Source organism: Mytilus trossulus, chromosome 2 (genome assembly GCF_036588685.1).
Source record: "Mytilus trossulus isolate FHL-02 chromosome 2, PNRI_Mtr1.1.1.hap1, whole genome shotgun sequence".
Taxonomy (NCBI): Eukaryota; Metazoa; Mollusca; class Bivalvia; order Mytilida; family Mytilidae; genus Mytilus; species Mytilus trossulus.
Genome location: NC_086374.1, coordinates 47,910,222 through 47,933,060, shown reverse-complemented (window position 1 = coordinate 47,933,060; position 22,839 = coordinate 47,910,222). Strand labels below are relative to the sequence as shown.

Below are 22,839 nucleotides of genomic sequence, written 5' to 3'. Positions count from 1 at the left end.
CTCAATGGTCTCCTTATAGTCGAAAACAGGTGGTCACAGTGACATCGTCATCCATCTCATCGAGTAAATATCATCTAGACAAAAATGATTTTTTAATCTTGAAAATATACAAAAAAGAGAATTTGGTATGGTATGATTGCTTATGAACAATTTCCCACAAGAGACCAAAATGACATAGAGTTTGATGTTAATACTATGGTTTAATGTCATACATTAAAGTTTTCTTGTCTTGATATCTCATCATAAAATATGAGCGGAAAAAAAATCATTCCTTTTCAATTTATACTTGAGAAAATATAAAACGGTTAATTTGCGTTCGTAAATAAAAGAAGTTAGTACATGAAAGTCAATTCAAATATCACATGTCTATACATTAACAGGCAATTATGGGGAGTTAAAATAGTCATTTATATAAAAAGGTTAACAAGACAGTCGGGACAAAAATTGAATAACATAAAATATTAACCACTTACACCTGATGCCTGCAAAAAAAAATTCAACATAGACAAACACGTGTTCTAGATAGAAATACATGGCACAAACTGAAACTGTGGTGAGGAAAACCCCAGTTTAAACGATTACAACCCCACCACATTATCTTATTTGAACAAAAACCTAAAGAAAACATGTGTGTCTGCAGATTATACATATTGGCTTCAAGCCACACTTAAATTTTTTTGGTTTGCCCAAACCCTACCCAAAGGTCGAGACATTGGGTAAGGTAGATGCGCCTTTTCTTTTTTTCTATTTCAAAGAAGAGAAATTGAACTTTCAGATGTTGGATATACTTAATAAAAAAAAATTAAATTAAGGTAATAAAAGATTTTGAGTGGACAGCTGTTTTCTGGGTAGGTAGGGTTAGGGCAAACATACATAATCTTTTTTTATGGCTATACGTTTTAGATATTTAACACATCATATGATTCAACAACCTAATCCAGATGGCATTAAGAAGGCTAAACTATAATAGCTCACTGTTCTGACTTCAACAATGAACATAACCCATAAAGCATAGTTATCTATGAAGAACGTGAAATGACAAATAAAAACAATGCAAGCGAAAAATCTAACGAACTGATGTATACAAAATAATAAATGTATTCAAGGGGACTATTGTTTTTCTTCCCGCCTTTTTACAGTTTCCTGCCCTGCGTAGATATTTATTTTTATTCCTTCATTAATTGTAATCAATCTTTTGTAGTATTTTGCCGATTAGAGCAGACAAGAAATCTCAATCAACCTTAGAAGACTATTGTATTCCAATATGGTGTACGATTAATCATCAAATGACTCTTAATATTCCGGTTAATTGAAAATAATCTTGATTAATGCAAGATAAGCATGCTTCACTGCCAGAGTACAGTCGTACTATCAATGGTCAACTCTAATTTAGCCTCTTAAAGTCATATAAAATCTCAAATTAAAAATAATAATGATGCATATGTTTTTTTTTTATAACTAAATGGAAAGTTTTCATTTTTAAACTTATGTTCATATACCTTTTTCTGAAGAAAATTCTTTATTTGTCCACATTTAGAAGAAGTTTACCTTTTTTAATTGCTTGCTTCCAGGAAGCGATTCCCCGACATATTTTCCGTATTCAAAGTGACCTTAGCGTGACCCTCTCGTCAAAATCCGGTGATCGAAATATGCATGGATCTGTCCTATAAATAAACTACTATCTGATTTTACGTGTTAAACATGTGCTCAATATCCATGCTTATTTGTTGGTTGTTTACTAAAAGGTGACAATCGGTAAACGGCTTCAAAACACGACTGTCAATGAGCCGCCATATTTTCACTTCATAGCAGACAGGGAGATAATAAAGAAAATGACGATTATGCTATATTGTTGCGTAAAAAATGATAAAATATTGATTTGTAGAAAAGCAAAATATAAATCACAGCTTATAGTGGACTAAAAAAAGGAGCAAACACGATTCATCAACATCTTTGATGTGGTTCATCTTAATTCACTCTTTAGTTTCCTATGAACTAATGCAAGTATTTTGTTCTTTTGATCATAATGATTGTGTAATAAGTTTGACATTTGCAATTGCTCATTTTTCAAGACTGTAGCTGGCTTTTAGATGTATCTTGTCTTGCATGGTGTCTTATTTGAAACGATGAACCATGTTTAACAATTTTAATTGTGTTTGTCAAAATACTGTCAACACTCAACCAGCATCACCTCACTAAGTTAACGAAAAATCATAAAATTTATAAAACTGTACATATACATTTAGACTAAATTGGAAGACTTAAAAAGACGTTTAAAGACCGTTTAGTACTATTGAAATGCACACTAGACTCAAGCTGGCAGCAACTTTAAGCAGCTGCATGTGGCGCTTTGAGCAATTGTTTTTATTAAAGTGATTATTAACAATGTAGGAATAACCAATTTATATTGAACCATTACTTAAAACCAATCTTCGGAAGTGTTTTCTTAAAAGGTCGTGAAATAACGCAAATTTACATTACTGTGATATCTTTCCCATAACATATGCTGATTTTTTCTTGCCGTTGGACTTGTTTTAGCTTTTATTTGTTTTTAACTCTTGACCAATCAAAACCAGTCTGAGATGATTTGTTGTATACCAACTTGAGTGAAATGGATTTAGTGCTTTCGTCACTACAAATAGTTATCGACATCATAACGAACGATTGCTGCGAGATTTTCGACAACTTAAAATCCTTAAATGGAATTGATTAAACAAAGGACGATAGAAACATGACGATTATGCGATATTTTTGCTGCTACGTAGCTGCTATCAATATCTATGTAACAACTAGTCTATAGCTACACGTTTAATAGTCAAAATCTATGTTGACTACGTAGCTGCTACGATATTGAACTCAACCCTTGATAAACATTATTTTTCACCAGTCTCTCGTTTCATAAGTATTTTCAGTTTACCATCAAAGAGAAATATGTTTAATTAACGGAAATTGGGCAAGTAAGATGAACTAGAAGATCTTTTCTAATGGAACACTATGGAATTTTAGTTTTATAAAAATTAACAGATATTGTAAATCTTAAGAAGAAAGTTTTATTGAAACAAAGTGTATTTTAAATGCTCTTCGCTGTTGCTGAAAATTATTTAAAACGACCATAATCCATAATTCCAGACACGACGTCGCATAGCTTATTGAACATAACAGTAATAGGTCTATTAACTCAGTAATTTAATCTTTGACGGAGGCGTTATTGCTTCAAAAAGAAAAAGAAAAAAATGAACCAGAAATACGAAATCAAAATTGACCGTAAAGACAAAATAAAATAACTAAATGTACGTAGGACAAGTTCGATAAATCAATTATTCTTGAAGAAAAATGCAACTTTCGTATTCATTCTGCCAAACAAGTTTGTAAACGTTAAAAACAGAAATGTATTGAATGTTTTTTGTTGTTGTTATAGGTTATTGATGTTATTGACTACTTGATTACATCGGATTCTCTATTTCGTATTGTGTAATCTGATTGTTAATATTCATACTCGGTATCATCTCTATTGTTTTAGAACTAATAGAACTTTTCCAATTATCGCTGTCAGCACTGACCGATTTGCTTCATATTATTGTTTTTGTTCGTTTTTTTTGCAGGGACATGTCTATGCATACCAGATGATTTTGATGACAAGTAACAGATATTGACGAGGTAACAGATCTTTATATATATCTACCATACAAATGACCATGCTAAACTTCTTGGCCAATTTGTTAGTACCTGACAAAATAAACGAACCGTTGTATTTGTAATTGATTCATCTATCACCTACGTACATTTGAATAACCCCCGGTTCTCTCTAAAAAAAAAAAAAAAAAAAAAAAAAAAAGAGACAAAAAAAAAAAAAAAAAAAAAAAAAGAGACAAATAAACCAGTGGTGCTTTGCATGCCAGCATCTTTACACAAACAAGTCTACATGCATTTTATATGCAAATCTTTTTTTCCTAAGCCCCTATCTATGTTTGCTTGACTTGATTGTTTTTGTTGGTTGATTTGATGGTCTATTTCTGTAAAAAAATAATCATCGTATTGTGTGCTATGTTCATGAGGCTTAGGAAACGATAAGATTGTGCACATGCGCAGTCCTTTAACGTAGACTATCTCCATATAGTAAAATTTGATTTGATTAAATTTTAGGTGTTTTAACGCCATTTTTAAGCACCTTTTGGGCTATTTCGTGGCGGCCATTTTTTATTGGAGGAGGATGCCGGAGCGACTGGAGGAAACCGACCAACCTCCGATAGGAAAATTGATAATCCTATTCAATTAAGATTTGGTCGAGTGCAACCGCACGAGCGGGGTTCGAAATCACGAACTTAGTATTAACTGGCTAGTGATTCCACATAGTAAAACAATATACAAGTACTCATTATATGAACATATAGATTAACTCATATCTTCATTCATATGGAAATTCTAGTGTATTATGATCCATGATTTATCTGTCATTATCATCACATATTATTTTAACAAATTGGATGATATAAATCATTTCAGTAAACTATAATCATAATGTAAATAAAGGCAACAGTAGTATACCACTGAGATAAAACAAATCCGGCTTACAAAATAAAACTGAGGAAAAGACATAACGGAATATAAGTATGTAACCAAAAACAACAAAGACCCATAGAAAATCTAAGTAAACTTGATATGATATATAGCCTTCAAAAAAAGATAAAAAATAAACAGGTAAGCAGCAATCCTATTGATAAGGCTATATAGTCTTCGAAAAAGGCTTCATTTTCAAAGTATAATAGTGACTATTCTTGAAAGAATGAATAATTTTTAAACAGATTCAAATGTGCAATTGTAATTTTCTGAGAAAAAGTATATTCAAAACATTAATTTGGCCACATAATTTGTTAAAACGAGTTGTTTATCTTTGATTTATAGAAATACAAAATATAAATCATAGCTTGTGGTTGACTTTTAAAAGGAGCAAACACGATTCATCAACATCTTTGCTGTGATTCATCTTTATTCACTCTTGAGTTGCCTATGTAGTGTTTTACAACCTGATGCATGTATTTTGTTCTTTTGATCATTGTGTAATAAGTTTGACATTTGCAATTGCTCATTGTTCTAGACTGTAAGCTGGTATTTAGATGTATTTAGATGTATCGTGTCTTGCATGGTGTTTTATATGAAACGATGAACCACGATTAACTGTCAACACTCAACCAGCATCACCTCGCTAGGTTCACGAAAAATCATAAGAACCGCTAAAATTTATTAAACTGTACATATACATTTAGACTTAATTGAAAAACTTAAAAAGACGTATAAAAATACATTGGAAAATAGTATTTAAAGGTCATTCAGTAGTATAGGAAATGCATACTAGACTCAAGCTGGCAGCCACTTTTAGCAGCTGCATGTGGCGCTTTGAGCAATTATTTTTATTAAAGTGATTATCAACTATGTAGGAATAACCAAATTATATTTAACAATTACTTTAAAACAAACTTAGGGAAGGGTTGTTAAAATAACGCAAATGTACATTACTGTGGTAACTTTCCCATAAAATATGCTGAATATATCTTGCCGTTGGATTTAATTTAGCTTTTATTTGTTTTTAACTCCTGACCAATCAAAACCAATCTGCGATGATTGACACGTAGTAAACATTGGATCTCCCCAAAAATCATTTGTTGTATAACAACCTGAGTGTAATGGTTTTAGTGCTTTCGTCACTACAAATAGTTATCGACATTAGACCGATTGCTGCGAGATTTTAGACAACTAAACTACCCAAATGGAACTGATTAAACAAAGGACGATAGAAACATTGGAAAATATGCATAATTTGAGCTTCATATGATACAAAACATGGTTCGGTCAACACCTTGTAATATTTTAACCTTTCAAACATCATGTTATCAGATAGGAAGTGTATGTCTTAGACCGTCTCATATTTAGATGTAACAAATATAGACATAATCATTAATGTAACTGCAAAGAAGTTATAAGATAAATAAGAAGATGTGATATGAGCGCCAATTGAAACAACTTTCAATCCATATCACAATGTTTAAAAGTTTAAAAAAGACTATTGAAACAGGAAAACCAACGGTATAATCTTAATTTAAGAAAAAAGAGAAACGAGAAACACTTATAAACCACACCAACAAACGACAACCACTGTGCAACAGGCTCTTAAAAAAACTACTGACCAAAAACCCGCTGATTTTTGCAAAGTAGATATGCAAACATACACTTTTTTCCAATGCTGGTGGAGATTTATTTCCCCGAGGGTATCAATAGCCCATTAGTCAGCACTTGTTTGTGCTGACATGAATTATCATTGATGTGGTTATATTTATAAATTACCTGTTTACAAAATTTAGAATTTTTGAAATACTAAGGCTTTTTCTACCTCAGGCATAGAAACCTTAGCTGTATTTGGCAAAAATTTTAGGAATTTTGGTCTTCAATGCTCTTCAACTTTGTACTTTATTTGGCCTTTTTTTTTAAAAACTTTTTTGGATTCGAGCGTCACTGATGAGTCTTATGTAGACTAAACGTGCGTCTGGCGTATATACAAGATTAAGTCCTGGTATCTATGATGAGTTTATTTATAAGACTATCCTAGATGGAGCTGTTGATGAATCATATACTAGACATGATCTGACTCAGTTATAAAAGCTATATTTCCATAAAACCGTAAGGCTAGTTGGTCTAGTTGTCTACGTTGCTTGTAACAATGCATATGAGTTGTTTATCAGAGAAGTAATGATTCAAATACCAGACGCGGATTAAGGGTAGGGAATTACTGAAACGCTCCCCTTATGAAAATTTTTGTATCCGCCACTTAATACTGCTGAGGGAAGGACATAGTTGTAGATCTAACATTGTCGGGCTAAATTAAATTTAGGTGAAGAATATATAATTGACGAATGTTGTTTATTTTTGACTGGTTTGAGAATTACTGATTTGACCCAACGGAACCTTACATAAAGCAATCTTATAACTTATTTTGCACGAAGATTTGTCGCAATTCAATTCTTTACCAACAATAATGTAATTCAATCTGCGATCATTTAAATGCCAAGAGCAAACAGCAATTACATTCAAGTTATTTAATTCTCCGTAAAATTAACTGTTTGACTGCCAGCAAATTTTGTTTCTTGCTGGTTATAGGAGAAACCACAAAAAGTTATATCCTGATACACATAATAATGTGCCAATAACAAGTTACAAACTATAACGACACCGGATGTAGTGACAATAGACCATTCGATACAATTAAATTAATTGCATTTAGTGGTTTCCGAATGTACTGCAGGGTCAATGAAGTTTCATCGAGCATATCTTGTTCTAAATTTGCATGAGAAGAAACTGAAAGAGAAAGGAAAACAAATATCTTTCTTTTGAGTATTTTATCAAGATATATTTATTATACAGAGGTGATACATGTGTCTTTTTTATATTTTTGCATCAGATTATAGCACCCACAACATAAAAAATCTATTCATTCTAATCTGCACGCGAATTCTTTCCTCTTCTGAACACAGTATCATTAGCGTGAATTAAGTTGTCAAAAAGGACAGAACTATAGTCTCTTTGGTATGATAAAATAGTACTAATTACCAATCTTAGACATTCTATCGACCTTTTGTATATTATATATTTGAATGTCAAAATATTTTCTCATTTATTATGTAACATAGACCGTAGATAGTAGTTAGCAAAATAGTTGTAATTAACATCAATTTATTTATTGATATTTTGACTAAATTTTTCCTTTTTTTCTGGATTAATACATGGTAGACAACATTTAATCACTCTTGGCATTGTAAAACGTCGTGACTTAATTAATGTTCTTTTTATAATGTTATTTGAATGGAATCTATTCCATTTTATTCAGAACGTTTACTTTACTCAGAGACTGTAACGCTTTAAAGTCAGTGCAGATCGGAATCCACAAGTAAAGTAATTAATTTTTTAAAGGGATTAAAAGATATAAAAAAAAAAGACAAAACAGTTAGTCCTGCCCTGGTCTCAGTGACTTATTTTCATTTTGTTTTAATATGGAGACTGGTCTTATTGTAAATGGATTCGACATTGATGTCAACTTGTAATTTCGTAGATAAACTACATCAAACAGTGGCGGATCCAGGGGAGGGTTTCCGGATGTATTAATCCCCAATTTTTAACGATAAATTCTTTTGAATATGAACCCTTTTTTGTTTTTATCCTTGATCCGCTGCTGTAGTGAGATGTTTAAGGTCAATATATGAACAAATGCATTTGTGTAATTATACTTAATTCGTGATTATTCTGTTTCATCCATCAACTTTTAATTATCTCAATGTTAAAACAATGTAAAGGCAACAAAAATGGAGGATAGACACTTGATTCAATAAAACAAATGACAAAAATAACAATGACATAAAACAAAACATATGGTCCTGTGTCGTAATGTATTATCAAATGGCAAAATTTGAGTACATTGCAATATAAAACCCAAATTGTTCCAATGGAACAAACATTGTTTTTAAGTCAACAGTTATACGAGAAAGACAAGTAGTTTTCATTAGATTTGGATAGCTTAAGTGTACTTTGTAAAATCTTCTAGCTATGATCTAATCAGGTTTTTGTGTTGAATTCAAATGTAAAACGTTATCAATTTTCATGTTGTATTGAATTATTATACATAAAAGTACATGTCATTGATATTGATTAACACCGGTAGGACCGAATAGATTTAATTATGCCAGTACTTGAGGTATCAAACAAATGCAGCAATAATTGAATGGTTGTTAATAAAGCGTCAGACACTACTACATATAATGTCGTTTTCAATTTATTTATATATCATATGCAAAATACCACTGAGAAATTTAACCACGTGTGAGATCTTGTTAAAAAAAGTCTCATTTGAATTAAATGACTTAATTAATAAAGAATGTTGCTTTAACAAAATTACTTATCAGATTTCGTGAAAGGGTGTTATCTGTCATGACTAGTTACTGTCATCGTAAATAGTTATTAACTCTCTCATAGCAAATAAGGGTTATTGCACAATCAAACTAAGATTCAACTAAAAATGAAGTAAAGTATGAATATCAAAATACCAGCCAAAAAATCAGTAGTGGAAAATGCATGCTTACTTCGAATTTTTGTAATTTAGTTGCCGTTGACTAAAAGCTGAACGAAATTTGCATGTTATAGAAATGTGCTTTTTATCGAGTCTGCGAAATTTGTGTCGCGGAAACGAGACATTTATATAGCGATCCCATAATCCGCCATCGGTGTCTTCAACATTAAGGCTTAATTTAGTGGTTAACCTTCTTTTTTTTACGCATCATTAACTTTATCATGCCGTTATAATATTTTAAGAGATTTGGACAGAAGCTTCATTATGACCATGATTAAGATTATATTTTTAAGGACTCTTTTGCAGTTAACGTGTTGATACATTCTGATGTTGAAGTGTGTGTTAATAAATTTCTTTGTCAAAACTTTATAGCAGTGTTGGCAAAGTTTTGAGAAAGCAACACATTTTGAATTAAACTGGCCAATGAAACCATCATGAAAAAAAGAAAGACAAATTTTATCATAATGTGATCAAAGATCCTTTTTCGTATCCGCTGCAATACGAAATTTCTATGGAGAATAATGTGCCACTCTATCTGTTGGTTTTCTGTCTTTCGCGTATAAATACGCAGGAACAATTCTATTTTTTTTCGATATGGACAGCCATTACAGTCTTGTTGATGTAGCAACAAAGCACCAAGTATATTAAAAGGAGTTGGGTTTGTAAACATCATTAAAAAGGATTTTAGAATTCATAAGTTATTATATAATGATACTTACATTATCTGCGTTGTTGTTTAAATGTTTAGTTTTTAACTGTTATAGAACAATAAATTGCATTAACATATCCAAAGAAAAAAGAAATATTCAACATTTTATCATCAACTACAGAACCAACACTAGGAGAGTGATAACCAAACACAAAATAACACTGTACTTATAATCGGACATGTTTTTAAAGGTAATCAATCATCCCATGGGATTTTAAAATCCCATATGATAATCCCATGGAATTTTTGTCTCATTTGACAACAAAAAAATACAATTGAACACAAAAAATCGCATGGGATTTAACCAAAATTCCATGATATAATGGTCAATCCCATAGGATCATTCCTTGTCCCATAGGATATTGAAAATCCCATGTGTTTCTAATTCAAATTGCAAACTATAATATTTAAGAGGGTGTCCATGGAAAAACCAGGCAGTGGATGGCACATGACATACTTTGTTTTCAATTTTTTTTCTATTATTTTATATCACAAATTCATTCTTCCTCAAAGTTAAAATTTGCTTTTATATTAAATGCAACAAAGAAAGAGAAAACAAAATACATAGAAAGCACTAAAAATTCATTGAAAAGGGGAGATTACTCTTCATTTTGTACTTAATTTTGTTGCATTGTTAGTGAACTTTAAAATCATTTTCTGAGCCATCCACTGTTGATTCAAAAATATCTTTGACATATGTATCCTTTGTATGATATAAACATTGCATTAAAACCAACAACACAGTGGGCAAAAATTATGATGTGCCACCCATATCATAGGATTTGCCTGATACTTAATTGGACAGCCCCTTAATAATAACAGCAAAAAGCAATGAATTTTTTGAACCTAATGTAATTCCGTACATTTTGGTTATATACTATATAAGTGACATTGTAGCTCTAAGGAGAGGCGGCCATGGATTTGCAAATGAGTATTTTGCAAATTAAAGCGTCCAGTGTTTAATTCCCCTTTTGGTTTTACACAAGTATTTACCAGTTGAGCAAGGGATTATATTAGAACTTAATATTACCTCCTTGTGGTCACCAACTGGAGTTGAAAAATAATCACTTTTAACGACATATTATATATTACCAAGTCAGGAATATGACAAGAGTTTTCCATTCGTTAAAATGTGCTTGAGAATTTGATTTTGTCATTCGATTGTGAACTTTCTACTATGAAATTTCCTTGGAGTTCGGTATTTTTGTGATGTTACTTTTTTTGACGGCACATAACATAACGACGTACAAACTTACAGATTTTATCGCGTTGAAAATGATTTCTGTTTAGTTTGCATGTATTCTGTCGAATTAACTTTCATCTGTTACTTGTAAGTCGATTGAAGTTCGAAATTAGCGAGTGACATTTCAAATAAATTTGTGTAACGACAATAAAAATAGCACAGATGCATTTTAAAATATTTTTAATTTTCCATCTAAAACTTGTAGGACCTTAATCAAACGATTTAGCTTCGGCTAAGACTGACTTATTAATGTCTCTAAGGTTAATGGTATTCTGTTCGCAATACACTTCATTAGGAATACCATAAATTATCACATAATTCAGAAATGATTGTGTTATGAAAAGATTCCTAATGTAATAAAATTAATTTTCATCGGTACAATATTTCTAAAACTCGTTTAGTAGTTGACGTCATCTTCTTTTGATATGATTTCAATTTAATCAAATTTTCATTTATTAAGTTAAATTTTGAAGTAATAAAATTTTAAATTTTATAACAACCATCACTGATGCTCTATCCTCTTGAAATTACAAAAAGAGGCCCAAATGAGCTTACATGGTTAAAGTATGCAATAGTGATATTTGCTTAATATCGGGATAGAAAAAGGTAATCTCGCAATGACCCTTATTCACAACAACACATTCACTAAAAATCAAAAGACCAAATGATCCCTCTATTGAATAACTTTCCATGATACTCTACTGTAAGAGACAGATTTTTTACTGTTTACCTAAATACAAGAAGGCCGTAAAATCGATAAGACAACTTCAAATGTACTATATATATGAAGTCCTTTATAAAATGGCAAAATCAAAAGCTCAAACACATCTAACAAATTAAAAAAAAATGTCATATTCCTGACAAATTTAATAATACTTTTAGATATTTGGATGATATTTTGGCTCTCAATAATGACGACTTCAGTATGTATATTAATGAAATTTATCCTGGTGAACTTACTTTAAATAAAGCTAATACTAATAATGACCACTGCCCTCTCCTCGATCTTGATATCTATATCACTAACGGAAAGCTGAATACTAAAATTTATGATAAAAGGGATGATTTTTCATTTCCTATCGTTAATTATCCGTTTTTATGTCCGTTTTTGATGTCTTTATACCGATGATAAAATTTAGTAAATGTTTTGACTAGTTTGTGATATCGAAAACCCTGGTGTATTAATTTTTCAGTAATACATAAATTTCTCTCGTTAAAATCTAAAACATTGTTACATACACGAGCGAATCGTACAAGTTGAGATATATAAACACCGTAAGATGGTGACAAGGGAACGTCACCATCTTACGGTGTTTATATATCTCAACTTGTAAACTAAATTTTATCATCGGTATAAAGACATCATTCGTAAATATAGCTCAACATGCAGACTTCTTATACGTTCAGGTATTTCACATCTAATTTTTTATGGAAATATTCTTTATAAATCACAAAGGTGTCAGTGTTCACCTCATAAACTTACAAAACCTTTGAATAGACTTATTAAGAAGGGATATAATTACGATACTGTTGTCAAGTCATTTAAGATTGCATATTTTGGCATTAATATTGATTCACTGATAAGGTTTTTGCGTCGGAACTAAACACATTTGTTCTAAAAACAGTTGTTGGCATGACACGGGTTATGTTCTTCTCATATATGTTATGATGCTATGATACTAAACCCCTAACGGGAAGGATTGTACCTGATGTTCATATGATGAAGAAATCATAATCTTTCAGTCAGTTTAATTGAAGTCTGGAGCTGGCATGTCAGTTAACTGCTAGTAGTCTGTTGTTATTTATGTATTATTGTCATTTTGTTTATTTTCTTTGGTTACATCTTCTGACATCAGACTCGGACTTCTCTTGAACTGAATTTTAATGTACGTATTGTTATGCGTTTACTTTTCTACATTGGTTAGAGGTATAGGGGGAGGGTTGAGATCTCACAAACATGTTTAACCCCGCCGCATTTTTGCGCCTGTCCCAAGTCAGGAGCCTCTGGCCTTTGTTAGTCTTGTATTATTTTAATTTTAGTTTCTTGTGTACAATTTGGAAATTTGTAGGGCGTTCATTATCACTGAACTAGTATATATTTGTTTAGAGGCCAGCTGAAGGACGCCTCCGGGTGCGGGAATTTCTCGCTACATTGAAGACCTGTTGGTGACCTTCTGCTGTTGTTTTTTTATTTGGTCGGGTTGTTGTCTCTTTGACACATTCCCCATTTCCATTCTCAATTTTATTAGCATACAAACATTTTCATATGTACATAATCGTGAATTAAACCTTGTGTTATGGCTAGTTAAACCTCTAACTTGTATGACAGTCACATTGAATGGCATTATATTGACAGCAATGTATGAACAAAACAAACAGATATAAAAGGTTAAAACGTCAAGAATGTTGGTACAGCAGTCAACATTGTAATACAAGCTCATCATTATAAAAATAAATAAATTAAGTTAAAAAAAAATGGGTTTAGTTTTTGTTTCCTAAATTCAAATAATAGAGCATCCTTTAAAGTAGTATTTGCAAACTTTGAATGTCATATATATATATTTGTAGGACACTGATTGAAATTAACAATAATGTGTGTTGGTGAATGCTATTTATTTATTTATATTCCCTTTGCATGGTTTGTTTCATTCAATGATGGTATTGTTTAAATTCATTGTTTAACCGAAGCATGCGTCTCTAAGATTTTTTAAATTTAGTGGACCTCAAGACTTGAGTTGAGCAATTTGCTACTAATTCTTACGGTTTGTATCTTTGTTGTAAATTAACACAACTGGCACATGTTTAAGAGGGTGGGTGGGGTAAGGGGAGGTGAGCACTCATATACATATTTAAACCCGACACAGTCGTGTCAATGGTTATCGATCAGTTTCGTGTCTGTTATACCGTATTTTCCTTTTTTCGCAAATTGTATTGCTATAAATTAGGCCGTTAGTTTTCTCATTCGAATTGTTTCACATTTTTCTCGTGAGGGCTACTGATAGCTGAAAGTACTGGAAGGGTTTTCTTCGTTGTCTGTATAGCGTTCGATACGAACGCTTATATCCACGTCATTAGAACTCTGCTAGATAGTTGTATCATTTTCAATCATGCACTATCTCTTTATTTTCATATAATGTATCATTATCATGCCTTCACCTTTAATGACCTTTATTCTTAGAAATTTAACGACAGAAAAAAAAACCAAAGGAACAAAGAAAAGTTCAATGTACTGATTGTTGAACATAATGAAGTAAATGTAGTTACCAAAAATTGCGATATAAATACTCTTTTTAAGCAAGGTTGATAACGAAAATATATATTTCACTCTGCTTTGTCTCAAACAACATGCTAGTCGGGTTTAATATCAATAATGTGGTCATTTTTATAAAAATTGCTGTTTACAAAATTTGAATTTTTCGAAAAACTATGGATTTTCTTATCCCAGGAATAGATTATTAGTTGCCTTCATTTACCTTAGCCGTATTTTGCACAACATTTTGGATTTTTTTTTATCCTCACTGCTCTTCGACTTTGTATTTGGTTGGCTTTTACTATTTTGATATGAGCGTCATTAATGAGTCTTATATAGACGAAACGCGCGTCTGGCGTACTAAATCATAATCCCGGTACCTTTGATAACAATTTATACCACTGGGTCGATGCGACTGCTCGTGGACGTTTCGTCCCCGAGGGTATCACCAGCCCAGTAGACGGCACTTCGGTGTTGACATGAATATCACTTATGTGGTCTTTTTATTTTCCTGATAACAAAACTTTGAATTTTTCGAAAAACTACGGATTTTCTTATCCTAGGAATAGATTACATGTACCTTAGCCGTATTTGACACAACCTTTTGGAATTTTTGATCCTCAATACTCTTCAACTTTGTACTTGTTTGGGTATGCAACTATCTTAATGTGAGTGTCACTGCTTAGCCTTATGTAGACGAAACGCACGTCTAGCGTTCTAAATTATAATTCTGGAACCTTTGATAACTATTTGAAGGTACATGCTATTGCTTTCAAGGTATAGTCAATTTGATTGTGTATGCTTATATAGTATTACAATAAGCAATACAGCCATTAATTTCTGAACTATTACCCTCGGTGGTTGAATATTTATTTGGTTAATAAATATTAAAAAAATGTTTTCAAAATAAATAACGGTAAGGACAGTCACTCTAATAGGACACAATATTATATTTCTGAGTCGTTCAGTATTTCGTCATGGAAAAGCTGTAAATAAAGATAATTTTTCAAGTTTTATATTTTTATTTCCGTCCGACTGACAATCTAACCCACGACCTGCCACACTCAATAAGACCACGACACGAGATTGAGAGAAAAAAAGACAATACAGATATATCCAAAATACAAAAAAAAAACAACACAATAACAAAAGGATTACGAAGAACATTTTAAAAAAAATATCCTAAAAAAACGACAGTGACGTTTCATTCTTTAAAAAGATTCTATTGACGACAATCATCGTTCTTAGTAGTAATTTGGTTTAATTTAGTGTTTTATACATTTATGAAAGGTGAATTAAGGTGATACAAAACGCTCAAGTGCCGATAGACAACGTCATCTCGGTAAAATAATCACTTGTTACATATACGGTTCCTTTGAATACAAATTAAAGTATTTTAGCTTAGTAATCAGTGAAATTGTCATTTTAGCTAGAACTTTCACCCTTCCATTTAAAATTCCATTTGTATACATGATGCCAATTTGTCTTATATTGAAGTTAAAACCTGATATGTATAATTATTCACAAACGTATTCGTGATAGAAGTAAGATTACTCCGATTAATAAATTTCAATTTCATTAGAGTGAAATAGAAATCATTATGGAAATAGAAATAACATTCTGTTTTGGTTTAAAGTGATATATTGGTGAAATCTTACAAATCAAAGGGCTTGTCCTCTGACAGACTATATTACGAGTGTTGATTCGTATTGAATGTCAAGTCTCCTTTATATATATGAGACTCTTTATGACGTTGGAAATCTATTTTGATTAATAATGCACTTATACTGCAAGTTAAATATTATTTAATACGATACTGTTTTAAAAGAAGGTCTACCTGAAAATTCATTCTGTTCCAGACAGACTTTTTGGGAGCCTTAAAGTATACCGGTTATCCGTCATGTCCGTGACAAACCGCGTCCGACTTGATTTGATACCGCAGTTTGTTATTCTTAATGCAAATATACTTTCTCGCAGTTATAAATATTTAAAAAAGCGTGGCGAGTATGGTCGGAATTACTAGCTTAAAGTGTTTAATTTGGAAGAGAGGACTTCCTGTAGATAGCAAAAGAGGGACGAAAGATACCAAAGGGACAGTCAAACTCATAAATCTAAAACAAACTGACAACGCCATAACTAAAAATGAAAAAAAACAAACAGACAAACAAAAGTACACATGACACAACATAGAAAACCAAAGAATAAACAACACGAACCCCACCAAAAACAAGGGGTGATCTCAGGTGCTCCGGAAGGGTAAGCAGATCCTGTTCCACATGTGGCACCCGTCGTGTTGCTTATGTGATATCAAATCCAGTAAATAGTCTGATTCGGTAGCAAAACTCATCATAAAGCCTTACGTTTTGTAAATCCGGTCAGAATGTGGACGTGTAATATGATACTACTGCTAATTTTGTCCGTTAAAAATATTTTGAAGCACATTTTTAAGTGGTCCGTTGGTGTTGGTGTTTCAAGGCTCTGTTTCTGTCCCTTACTTACCTACTTGTCCTTTAACAAGTCTGGAATATGATAAATAGTTCTTTCGATGTATGTTGCATTGTCGTTTGTTTTTTTGTTGCACTTCAGTGTTTCTTTTCTTATAGTTGATGTGTTTCCTTCGGTTTTAGTTTATAACCCAGATTTGTTTTCTCTCAATCGATTTTTGATTTTTGAACAGCGGCCGGTATGCAAATATTGCCTTTTTTTACTCAAATTTGTTAGTGCCAGTACACATTCCTTATCTTCTCTCTACGTCAAAAGAACGAAAAACATCCATCGGCGGCGTGGTATTTACTAGGTTGTCTGTGGTTAATTTTTTTTTTAACATTATTATCTTTATCAAAAAAGTATAGAATTTTATGAAATCTGGCCAGAAGCTGACCTAAAGATACTTTCTACAGCAAAATCTTGAAATTTTGTTTTCATTGATCTTTCTGTACTTTTCTGATAAATGAACTTAGTATTTTAACATTTAACATTCAAATTTAGTCAAAGTTTGTTAAAGTTTTTTAATTACCAATATCGTTGAAATTTTATGAAACATTGGCAGCTTTATCATGATTGAGAGACAGTGTGTGAAGCTTAGCTATTTTTTTTCAGATTTTTTTCAGTATTTTTCTGATAGATAGACCTAATTGCAATTAACATTTACAGACAGTCTGTGTTTTTATATTTTTGACATAATTAAAACCTTCATAGTTTTACGAGACTTGAACAGAAGCTAAACAAATATGTAATGAATAACTTTATCTAATGCGCTGAAGTTGTTTCGTTCAGATTTGACGCCATCTGATTATAAAGACGTTATATTAACAAAAAGTTGCAAAATTAAAAAAAAGAAAAGAAAGCAAATGGCTTCTGCATGATAGAATTGTTTAGGGAATTATGTCGGTATATGTTCTCCAAGGTCATTGAGATCACTACTGTAAAATATTTCATGTAATGTCTTTTTGGTTCTTCGATACTGTAATTTTACATGTAAATGCTTTCAAAGGCAATAATTGGTTATGATGTAATTTTAAGAAAAATGAAGTAGGATGACTTTTGTGTTCCCGATTATTTCTTAAAATGTAAAAACTAATATATTACACTGTTTTCAAATAACAGTTTTGAAAATGGATATACTTTTTTGCTGATACAAAATTTTACAAATCATATTATAGTACATGTAAGCCATGTATCTTAATATGCATGAGCTACATGGCTTATTTTAAATGATTTATAAAGTGTTGATCGGCCAATTTGAAATTTACTATTTTCTAGCTTTCAAAGGCATTGATTGGTTGTGAAGTAATTTAAGAAAAAATAAATCTGGTGATTTAAATTATTTCTCAAAACGAAATACCCATATATTCACTGGAATCAAATTACAATTCCAACTGATATTGTTTTATTGAAATTTGCCGTTAAAAAAATCAATCAACCATTCAAAATTAAGCCATTAACCTCACTCGTGCATAGCTCTAAGGGGACGAGCATTTGATATTCTGAGGGATGGGCAGCAGGATTTTTTTTATCGGATTGACTGTGCTTTTCATGTATTGCTATGCATGCTTATTATTTCCGCAAAAATGTATACGCGTGTTTTTGTATATGATTGCTTAGTGCATTTGGTGTCACAGAACATTAATTTTTGTCCTGTCTTATGCAAGGCTATTTATTTTCAGCTCTTATCAGTCCAGGATATTAATATTCAAAATCCTGTTGGCTCCTTTTCACATCATGAACATCAATAATATATGTGAACGTATCCGAATTTGCTTTCCCTTTTTTTTTGGTCATCAGTCTCTTTTACGGGTGTGTTTAGTTTTTGTATCGGTTATGTTGTAAGTAAAAATATGGATTTTTTTGAAAAAAAATATGGGTGAACATAAATTAATGTATAATTTGCGATATATCATCTATATTTATATTTTACTTTATAATTTACACGTTCAAGTGTCTGCAGTGTATTTGCATATCGCAAATAGTTGATTCGAAGAATGTACACGTCTGATAGTACAATATGAAGATCGATAATTTCCGAGTTAATTACCAGAGCCGGTAAAGTAAAAAAAAAATCATTGAAAATGGTTTTGTTATACAGTATTTCAAAATTAATGTAAATAAATATTGTATTTATATCTGTGGTCTTTGTTCACATGCATTGCGATGACCTTATCTCAAAGAGGTCAACTAGGGTCATAGGCATATGTTTAAGCGTCAGTTTCGATAAGTGTTCAATAATGTCTAACTCTACTGATTACAAATAGAATCATATAAATATAAATATGTTAACTTTGTTTCCCTTTTAAATATTTCACAATGAAGAGACGTTACCGAGTAAAACTTCTTTTAACTTGTCAGTTAAATGAAGAAACATTGTACCTTGCGGCGAAATGTTAACAAAGACATAATTGAAGCAGGAATGATAACTTTAATTAATGATCGTAAGATAAATTTCTCGATAATTCCTTTTGATTTAGAAAACTAAACCTGATGTAAAAGTAGCACGATTTCTAAAGACACTAGATCAAGTATGCCCGTGGGATGAATTTACGAAACCATATTAAGTTTATTGCATCGGAAAAATCTTGCAAAACGAATTAAAAATTTCTGGAAATGAGAAGCTTGATAACAAAATCGTGACCAAAAGCACGGTTTATATACCAGAATATAATTACAAACTAATTAAGTACCACATATAGTATATAACAACAAACTACATATATATATTTTCAAAAATATATATCCAGATTACTCCAACTGATACGAAAACAAACAAAGAACTAATAAAATATTTTTAAAATTGTACAAAGATTTATTTTAGAAACAGGGAGATTTGGTCCATAACAATTATCTTTATATCATTGTCGATTTAGATGATGAAACTTTGATTTAATGTTACCTTTTTTTCGGAACATTTACATATTTCTCAGATACATGCACCATAATTATGATAAAAAGAGTTGATTACATTTTCCGATCAAACTGACTTCTGAGTAACGGGCAAACCACAGAAAAAAACATGTTTAATGTGAATTGAAAATTAGATTATATGAGTTTCATATATACTATGTTCCTAATTTTGTCATTTTTTTTTAAAGGGAGACGGATTTATATAAGTTTTTCTTGTTTCCGAATCCCTGTATTTATAATTATATTTCATTCACTTTTTGAATAACTATTGTTTAAACTAAAGAACTAATAGAGAAAACATTTTCCGATCAAACTGACTTCTGAGTAACGGGCAAACCACAGAAAAAAACATGTTTAATGTGAATTGAAAATTAGATTATATGAGTTTCATATATACTATGTTCCTAATTTTGTCATTTTTTTTTAAAGGGAGACGGATTTATATAAGTTTTTCTTGTTTCCGAATCCCTGTATTTATAATTATATTTCATTCACTTTTTGAATAACTATTGTTTAAACTAAAGAACTAATAGAGAAAACACTTTCCATATGAAACCAGCGTAACAAAATCTTCAAAGAATACTAAGTCTTATTGAAATAATACGAAAATTGGGCTTATACTTTGCGACAGTGTAGGCAGTTGATTTCTCTTTAATTCGTCATCATGTGTTGGACTTATATAAGTATATTATCCTATATTTTATAATGATTGCTTTAAAATCAATAATATTTGAGAGACGTTTTGAAAAAGGTGAGTTCTTTTTAAAAAGGGAGTGACAATAGTTTACGCATCTCCTCTCAGTCATAACAAACGGTTATGCTATTTTATTATATCATTTCTAATTTTCATAAAATGTATGCCGTCTGTAGCATTTTGACATGCAATTATATGATTAAAGTTTGCTTGTTGACGATGTTTACTCGTAATTGCTATTGAATTTTAGTTTTGCGCTAATATATTATAGCAAACTTGTTCGGTAAAAACGTTTTGGCCAAAAAGAAAATATGTGATATTTTATCATAGGAATATGAAGGAACTAGTGTACAGTTGTGTTTTAACACCATTTTTTTATCGTTTCAGTTATAATATGAGGAGACATTGACAACTCACAGCAATGGGATGTCAAAACTGTGTAGTGGCCAATCAACCTGAACAGCCAATTGAGTTCAAGGAATTTTATTATCAAGCCCGATTTGTGACAGGGTTGATATTCTTTCCAACCGTATGTGTTTTAGGTATGATTGGGAATATACTCGGAATAATCGTTATGTGTCAAAAGCAAATGCGTTCATCTACAAATATATATCTTCTTTCATTGGCGATATCTGATTGCATTAAAATTCTCAGTGATGTTCTCTACTTTCTTGTTATACTACTTTCAGAAGTAGATCCGTCAACCGGAAATAAAGCCTTAGGATTTGTATATCCTTACGCTCATTATATTTTTAATGCATCATTGTGTGTTTCTGCCTGGTTAACCGTATCGGTTGCTTTCGAACGATACATATATGTGTGTCATCCGACTAGAGTCAAACGATTGTGTTCAATATCACGTGCCAAAACGATATCGACAACAGTTTTTGTGATAATGATGGTATTTTCTGTTCCATACGCTATGCGATATAAAACTATAGAAGTTTTACAAAACACGACGCAGAGTATTAGTTACGATCTTCATCTAACAGATTTATGGGCAAATGAAACGTTTGCAAAAACATTTAATTGGTTACATTACTTTGTACGTTCCATCATTCCTTTATTCCTACTCATTATTCTTAATACTTGCATTTTATACGGAATACGACGGTGTAGACTTGGTCGTCGGAAACACCGAATAACTGTGATGTTAATTGTTATAATTATAGTATTCCTTATTTGTATAGTTCCAGATGCCATCATGTCTACGTGTCTTGGACTTGGATATTATGAGGAAAATTATTTAGCTCGTGGTATACGTGAAATCACAGATTTGTTATTGTTAATAAATACCGGTGTTAATTTTATTATTTATTGCATATTTAACACAATTTTTTGGAGAAACTTTCAGGAATTATTCTGTCCATGTTGTATTACTCCAGGATTTTATATAGAAGATAGTAACGTTCGACGTCTGTCACTGATTGCTAGAGGTTCTTTGAGAATGAATGGAAATCGACGCAGTATTAATGATGATAAACTGTTAACGGAAGTGTGATTGTTATTCGTGTACTAATGTTGATAAAGTGTTCCCGGAAATGTGATTGTTATTTATGTACTAATGATGATTAACTGATAGCGGAAGTGTGATTGTTATTTATGTACCAATGATGGTTAACTATTAACGGAAGTGTGATTAATATGTATGTACCAATGGGGATAAACTGTTAACGGAGGTGTGACTGTTATTTATGTACGTGATATTTTTTATACAAAGATATATTTTTGAATGGAGTTGATCGACTTTAAGTTTTGTGCTTATTTTCATGTGGTTAACATTAATATAACATTTTACGTTACGTGTAACAGAAATGTTAGTCCTCAATATAATTATTTGTAACATTGTTAAAAACGCGATTGCTTGTCTATTGTTTATTGTTATCAATAAAGAAATATACAATACTCACATCTAACTTGCGACAAGTTCATTGTTTTTACAGGGAGGGCACGTTGTTTTGAAGGGTTAAAAGATTAAAGAAGAAAATAGTGTTACGAACGAAAACCAAAAAACAAAGATAATAAAGGACAGAAAAGCCTTTCAGATATTAGTTAGGGAGCTACCATTTGATTATAAAGGGGGGGGGGGGGGGGTCTATGATGAAAAATGTTGTCCTGCATTTTTTTTTTGTGATCTCTAATCTACCTTTTTGTTTTAACTCTATTCAGTCGTGCATTTTTTTACTAGTTTATCCTGACTTTTTTTTACTGTAACCCCGCCTTTTTTTTTGCCAAGTCGCTCATCCTACTTTTTATTTTTTTTTAACTAAAACCCCTGCCTTTTTTCAAATTTTATTCCAGTCACCCATAAAATCAAATGGCAGCTCACTTATTACATGTTTGAGAGTTGTCCAACATATTTGTTCAGAAAAAAATCAATTTGATTGAAAGCGTTAAAGTTTTTTTTTACTTAAACAAAAAAGCCATTACCCCCTTT

The 22,839-nt window shown here is 31.4% G+C and overlaps 1 protein-coding gene across 2 annotated transcripts in view; it reads left to right on the top strand.

The window, feature by feature from the left end:
- LOC134705192 (FMRFamide receptor-like) overlaps nt 1-22,211 on the top strand; it is a 58,882-nt gene extending 36,671 nt beyond the window's left edge. For both annotated transcript variants that reach the window (XM_063563949.1, XM_063563951.1), the window contains 2 exons: nt 3,603-3,657; nt 20,790-22,211. In XM_063563949.1, the coding sequence (XP_063420019.1) occupies nt 20,824-21,903 (1,080 nt within the window). In that variant the 5' untranslated portion in view covers nt 3,603-3,657; nt 20,790-20,823 and the 3' untranslated portion in view covers nt 21,904-22,211. The remainder of the gene's footprint in view (nt 1-3,602; nt 3,658-20,789) is intronic.
- Nucleotides 22,212-22,839: the final 628 nt, after the last annotated feature.